The sequence below is a fragment of the Etheostoma cragini genome, chromosome 5 (genome assembly GCF_013103735.1).
Source record: "Etheostoma cragini isolate CJK2018 chromosome 5, CSU_Ecrag_1.0, whole genome shotgun sequence".
NCBI lineage: Eukaryota > Metazoa > Chordata > Actinopteri > Perciformes > Percidae > Etheostoma > Etheostoma cragini.
Window position 1 is genome coordinate 22,132,719 of NC_048411.1, and position 7,340 is coordinate 22,140,058.

The 7,340-nt window shown below is 38.9% G+C and overlaps 1 protein-coding gene across 2 annotated transcripts in view; it reads left to right on the forward strand.

Annotated features, from left to right (window-relative positions):
- Window positions 1–7,340, forward strand: part of si:dkey-215k6.1 (transmembrane protein 132C) — a 244,993-nt gene that overhangs the window by 228,034 nt on the left and 9,619 nt on the right. For both annotated transcript variants that reach the window (XM_034871794.1, XM_034871796.1), the window contains exons 8-10: window positions 3,706–3,769; window positions 4,044–4,175; window positions 5,435–5,512. In XM_034871794.1, coding sequence (XP_034727685.1) covers window positions 3,706–3,769; window positions 4,044–4,175; window positions 5,435–5,512 — 274 coding nt within the window. The remainder of the gene's footprint in view (window positions 1–3,705; window positions 3,770–4,043; window positions 4,176–5,434; window positions 5,513–7,340) is intronic.

Here is a 7,340-nt window from a genome sequence, read left to right on the forward strand (position 1 = left end):
TGAATATGAATTTAAAAATACGAATATGAATACATAAAGTTACGCATACATCTTTTTGATAGTGTTCTTACTCCATATCACTCTAGCATGTAAGCAGTTGAACTTATTTATCTTTTGTCTACCCTGCAGTAAGAAAGAAAAATGTCCAACTATTATCTTCATTTCTTCTTCTGCCTCTTTTGTCATTTACTGTATTTTTACCTAATTAGTAGGTTGTATTTTCGGTCTCTGTTTATCTATTACCAGTTAATCAAACAACAATAAACAAAATAATTCATTTGATTGATTCAGATGCTGCAGATCCGGGAAAACATAGATCAATCACAGCTGATTCCCATCTAGGAAACACACTCAGCTGTTGAGGTTCTTTCAATTGCATGACCATCTTTTTTTACAGTATTCTTTATATGTTACAGTAAGTGAGTGTTGTACTTTGACAGCAAGGACGACAGTAACCAAAGCACATTCCTTTTTATTGTTTACCAAACCTGGCCAAAGCTGATTCTGATAAGTTATAGTAGTCCACACAGTAAAAGAGGACCAGTTTGGGCTGATTTTGTGTGGAAAACGAACAATGCAGTAAAGATGAACACAAAAAAGTAAGAAAATGCCTACACAAAGGAGAGGAAGACAAGTACCGGGATAATTCTGTCTCTGTTTCCCTTTTTACATAAACCGTACATTCTGTCTCTGCCTGATGTAAGTCAAGTGCAGATTTGAGTTACGCATGCTCAGACTTAAACAGTTTACGGCAAGTGTCATACTGAAATTTGTGAGATCCATGAAATAATCAACTTTTTCCCGTTTCAAACAAAAACAGAGGATGGAAATAATTTCCATAACGTTTTTACAATCCATCATTGTTTGATTGCTAACGTTAGCTCAAGACGCCATTCAACTGACATCCTTTGTTGTGTTTGATTGCTAATTTGCAGCCAGCAGTGAACAAACTTCATTTTATAGGTACATTTTTGCTCTATTGACATTACAGAAGTCTCTCATTAGCATCTAAGAGGCTAGTTGTCGCAAAGTGACGCATGCACAACTCAAATCAGCACTTGACTCACATCGGGCAGTGACACAGTCTGTAAAGTTACTCTGAGATGGCTTATTCATTTTTGTATTGAATTTCTGTTGCAAGAGAAACAAAATGCATGGATTTACTAAACCCAACAAAACAAAAATGTAGAGAGGCTTCAAGAGAAACTGCAGTGTAAAACACAATCTATGATCAATACAGTACAGACCTGACACATGAAATAATGCAATTTCTGTAATTCCACCTGATATTGGTGATTTTATGACATTGGGCTGTGACTGACTAAATGTTCTTGTTGGGAGAGAACTCGTGTTAGTGATTTGGAAGAATTATGTAATTTGGAGACATGTTTGCAGTGTTTTGGTAGACATAGTAGATTGTGTTAGTGTATTATTGTATTTTGAAAATTAGTGTTAGAGGTTAGTTTACAGTGTGTGATTTTGAGCACGAAGTTAACCATTCTGCCAATTGTGTGTTGTAGGTGTGTTGGTGCGTTAATAGTTTAGGAAAATTGTTAAAAGTATTGAAAAAAAAATCATAGCAATCATAAAAAAACTGTAAATACACAGCATTCAACTTAGTTTCTGAAACTCAAATCCAGAGTCACAATGGGGAAACCTAAAGCTCAGATTTTAATAACAGCTAAAATATGCATGTGCACTACTTTTTTAGGTTGTAAAAACCCATTCCTAATAGTCTGTCTTTTTTCCATGCATGCCTGCCTGTATGTGTGATTATGAATTTGTGTGTGTGTGTGTGTGTGTGTGTTGCTTCTTTTCCCCTATTTTGACGTCCTTACATTCTGTTCTATTTTTCAATTTTGCCACTTTCTGCTCAGATAGTCACCAACCCATGTGCACACAAAGACACAAACAGACACACACACACACCTATCTCCCCTAACTAGTATCTCACAGAGTGAAACACAAGCACTATTAGGCACACACTCTTATACAGACACTAGTGCAACTGGGACACTGGGAAATGGAAAGAGAATTCCTGTAATATTACCAGGGTTTCACACTCTGGGACAGTTATAGAACAGAGAGGTAGTCCTGTGTGTGTGTGTGTGTGTGTGTGTGTGTGTTCTTGTGTTAATGTATGGTCCGGTGTGGGCATGCCCGCATGTTGTATTGGGGAGATATTTCACAAAGGGAGGCAGAGAAGAGGGAATGTGTGTTTCTTTGTCTCTCTGAGTATGAAAGAGAAAGAGATCTTCCACTGAAGGAGATAGAGGTTACACTGATGGTTTATTCAAAGTATTCTGAGATTCATTTTAATTCTTTATTTGGTTGTGATTCTCCAGCCTCCTTAGCTGTGGAATTACACCAAGTATATGCATTTTCAAATTAGTCTTTGATATTTCTTAACGTATGCTGTATTTGGTAAAATAATTTACTTAATTTTTGCTTTAATCGGAAGTGCACAGTGGCAACAAATGGACAACATGGTAAAACTGGATAAGACAAATTCCGATTGATATGCAGATATGTACTTGAAAAAGGTACTTTTGAAATATGCTAAACTTTCAATAAAGTGTTTGTACTCGACCTACGGGAAAGAGGTGGTAAAAAACTCATGAATTTCAACAAGGACTAAATTAAATTAAAGAGTAATTGTGTGTGAATGCAGTATTACAGAGTGATAAAAAACAATACATTCAGACAGACAGATGGACAGGTACAAACATGAATTCTAAATGCAAAACTATAATGTTTTTCCCCTGTTGAACTGAGTCAAGTTTGATGTCATCCATAGTATTCGGTGTAAAGTGGAGTTTAAAGCACGTATAGTAGTGACACACGAGTAGTGTGTCATCTGGATAGTGATAACTGATTACCTTTGTTTTAAATATTTTTTGGCATTTTTATGCCTTTTATTGGTAGGACAGCTGAAGAAATGAAAGCGGAGAGAGAGAGGGGGAGAGTGGGGAATGACATGCAGCAAAGGGCCGCAGGTCGGAGTCAAACCCCGGCCTGCTGTGTCGAGGAGTAAACCTCTTTAAATGGTCGCATGCTATACTAACTGAGCTATCCAGGTGGGGATTTTCACCCAATAAAGAAATATTTTGAGTGTCATTTGTAATTCTTAAAACTTCTTTTCACGTACATCATACACTCTATATAGTATACTTTACAATTCAGTTTCTCCAGTTGTATGTAGAAACACCTATACAAATCCTGTTGAATATATATAGTTTTGTGAAGTGCAACTTAAGACAACATATTGAGCAGGTATTGCCTGCCCTGGGAGTTGCGTTGGCTTAAAAAATAAAGAACATTTGAGCAGTTTCAGTACGGATATGGCTTTTGAGAAGTCCCACTTTAGATTGCACACATGTTGAGGTGACCTGGGGCTCCATTCACGAGGGAAATTGGTTGATGCTTTTTCAGCTAAGCGAAGTTACAAAGGTTTAGTGTAGTACAAAAAACTCTCCCGCACACTTTGGTTGCACACTGTACAACTAAAGTGTTTTAAAAGTGTTCAGCTGGATTAAAAGCCTGTAAAGGGTCTTTAAATTGGCTAAGAGAGTAACCTGGAGCAGAGATTATACAGTAGATTTACTGAAGATGAGTGTGGACTATTAAAATGGCTTTTAATTACCAGATAAGCTCACTCTCTCTTGTCTCTTTCTCTCTCTGTCTCATTTTTTCCCCTCCTCTCAGACCTACCAGAGATAGTGACGATGATGAGGATGATGAGAGGAAGGGCAAAGGCTGCACCCTACAGGTATTATTCAATTGGTTTACATCACAAACTTGTATAGAGTTTTTTTTAATCCTTTTCTTCAATGTCGGTATTCCTAAAAGGCAATGAGAGCTGTCTGACCACATACTGGGAATCAAATGTGACTATCTGTATGTACTGTAATGCTTTAAGGTACTGTGCAGTATTATTGTGTAATTTTTTCTACAAGTTTACGCACCAGATAACACAGTGAAATAAATTCCCATTGTGTAGTTAATCATTAATGTCTGATTTGAACTTTCTCTTGACCTTTCAGTACCAGTACGCCTTGGTGCGAGTCCTTACCCATTTTGTCGCAGAACCCTCTGACCCAGGAGGGGAGATGGTCTACATGTTGGGTGCGGACTGGCAAGCTGATATCACTCACTTGGTCTTGGATCAGCTAAAGGTAGGTAAACACACATATGCGCACACATACACCAAATCTTCCTTGAAGGAATAGTTCAACATTTTAGGAAACATGCTCAATTGCTTTTCAGGAGTCACGTGAGATTAGAAAGCTCAGTAGCACTTTTATGTATGAAACATATAGCTAGATACAGAGGGTTTCTATTCTTAGCAATAATATTACCCAATCAAAACATTGTATATTGTGTGTTTAATCTGTACATAAACATGAATGAATGGCAAAGCTTCAACAATTTCTTTACAACAGTAATTTACCCTTTTGCCCAACACCGGGTTTACACGGACCGCTGAACTGCTGCGACTGGCTGCCATATGTCCAGAGAAGGGCAAGCAGCAGTGGAAACAAACAGCAATGACACTCTGCGATTTCTAAATAAATGTAGTTGATTTTGGGCAGGTTTGGATATTTCATTATGTTAAGAATCTGGGAATTTAAAACTCCAGGAAAACAGCAGGGAGAGTTGCAGGAAAATCAAGGCATGTTAGCAAGCAGGGGATGCATATTTATCATTTATCAGAATCTGATCATTTATTGGTTGATGTGGCTCGGGAAAGGGAAGTTTGGGGTCCCCTACTGGAGCTGCTGCCCCCGCGACCCGACTGGATAAGCGGATGAAGATGGATGATCATTTATACCATATCTAATATGTCTTCGATACCTTTTTATGGTAGATTATCACTGTGTTTTCTTGCAAGAAAAGCAAGCGGAAAAGATAGATCAGATGACTAAATTGCCAATTTAGCGGTCAACACAGGGTAATACTTTTTGCAGTGTCACTGCTGGTTGCCTAGCAAACTCGGTGGGATGAGGAGAGTTTGGGAAGTGCGCCTGAATGTTGTTAACATATACATTCTTACTGTACAGCTTGTGTTAACATTTCTATTAGTATGGATTAATGCATTACAGATTTAGCTGTATTGGTGCGGTTAGGCAGATTTAAAATATTTGGAGGGAGCCAAACTAGCTGTGTCCTTGTGTTTTTAGTGTTTATGCTAAGCTAGGCTAGCCATTATCCAACTGCAGCTCTAACTCTAGCGCACAAGCGCAAGATTAGTATTGATCTTTTCATCTCACTTTTGGAATAAAAGAGTTATATTTCACAAGATGTTAGACCTTTTTTAAACCCTTTCCTGTTTATTATATAGGCATTTGTTTAGTACTAATCCAGGATAAATGCACAATAAGCCTTTTAAATAAAAAAGTGATTAAACTTGTTGTAATGTTTCTGATCTCCTCAGGTAGAAGATCCACGCATTGCCAGACTAATAGACGGACGAATTCTGATCGGACGGGATCTGGGAATTACCACTATACAGGTATGTACAGTCTGTTCTCTTTCACATTATTTTTTTAAACATTTTATTTAATGTTATCATTCCAAACCAAAAAGACAACTCATTTTCCTACTGTAACTGAAGCAGTATATTCAATTTATTTTACCAACCTGAGAATGAAATATACAATTAAATTAAATGGCCCAAAAATAAATAAATAAATTCTCATGTGGCTTTAAAGTTAGCTTTTAATCAAATAATAGACTGTAAAGTTTGGAACGAGACAAGCTCTGGTGTACCATCTACAAACTATAAAGTATAACCACAATCTGTGGTTAAATTTCATTTTAAAGATTCAAAAAACACAATCAACATCGACAATGTATTCCTCATTTGTTGGACAACTCTCTGAGAAAGACGGTTAAAAATGTATGATTATGTGAAGCGCAGTGTAATTTGACAACTCAGTTTGCAGCCATAAACACTACAGTGGTGTAAACATTATCCTCTCTTTCTTCCTCCCGTCTTCCTCTCTTCCAGTTATAAGCCTCGCCTGCTAGCTCGTTACACAATTAGCCACAATTAACTGTCGGATTTGGCCCTGACATCTCAGTGTGATGTTCAGCAATTACACACAGACACACACTTGCACTGGCACACAGTGAACACAGTCACGCTCTTGCTGAATTCCAATAAGCCGGCCCATTGTGACAGTGGAAGACAGTCCTGTGGCTAACGGTTTTGCATTACTGGAATACTTTTATATAGCAGAGCCAAGGCAAAATTAACAAATGTACTACTAAATATGTCACAGTCATAGTCAATACAGTGTTTGTTATATTCTATCCTATTCTGTTACATTTCCATCGTTCATGTATATATAAACTGTATGTCCTAATGATTCAGGATCCTTCTAAGTGCTTACATTTGCGTAATTGCTCTGAAGAGCGTGTGTTAGAAGTGGGTTGGCGCTGCGTTTGGCACAGCAGTGGGTAATATCTTGGGGATTTTGGAGAACAGCTGAGTGTGTGTTTGCATCCGTTCGACTGGGGAGCGCTACATGCAAGCATACACAGACACTTACACACACAGATTCATGCATACAGACAGCTGTGCTCTGCTTGGGAGCCAGTAGAGAGAATTTACCCAGCATTCCCATTGAGATGCCAGAGTCGACAGCCGTCATTTGATAGTTTGACATTTCAATTTTAGCCCCCCGCTCTGTCTCCCTGAGTCTCACCTCTTCCTCTCCTGCCCGTCTCTCTCTCTCTCTCCTTTCTCCCTCCCAGTCTCTCTTTCTCGCCCTCTTATTTTCTGCCTGTCTTGAGGAGCAATCCCAAAGATGTCAATCATTGCATTTTGTTAGCTCGCTGAGGGTGGGATTGAGTTTGACGCCCCGACACGTTCACTGAGAGATTTTCTTTGTACACCAATCAGATCTGCCTGTCCTCCTGTCGCCAGGCGGAGTATCGCACTACAGCACAGGGCTCCTAATCTCTATCACAGTCTGTTTGCTGCTCCCTCTCTCCATCCGTACCCCAATCTCTTTTCCACTCCTTCTTTCTGCCCCTCTCACTCTCTGTCCTCCTCTATTTGTCATTGTCTCTCTCACTGACACCTACTGCATTTTTTTCTCTCTAGCTCGCTCACTGTCTCTCACTTGTGCTCTATCTCTGTTCTCTTTGCACTTTCACTCTCTTTTTACTTCCTAAGTTTTGGCCCAGTGCTTTGTTACTAAGATGTCTTAGATGTCTTGAATGCTGACACATTGGACGCCACCTGGGAGGCAGACGGCAATGCTGTGTGTGTGTGTGTGTGTGTGTGTGTGTGTGTGTGTGTGTGTGTGTGTGTGTGTGTGTGTGTGTGTTTG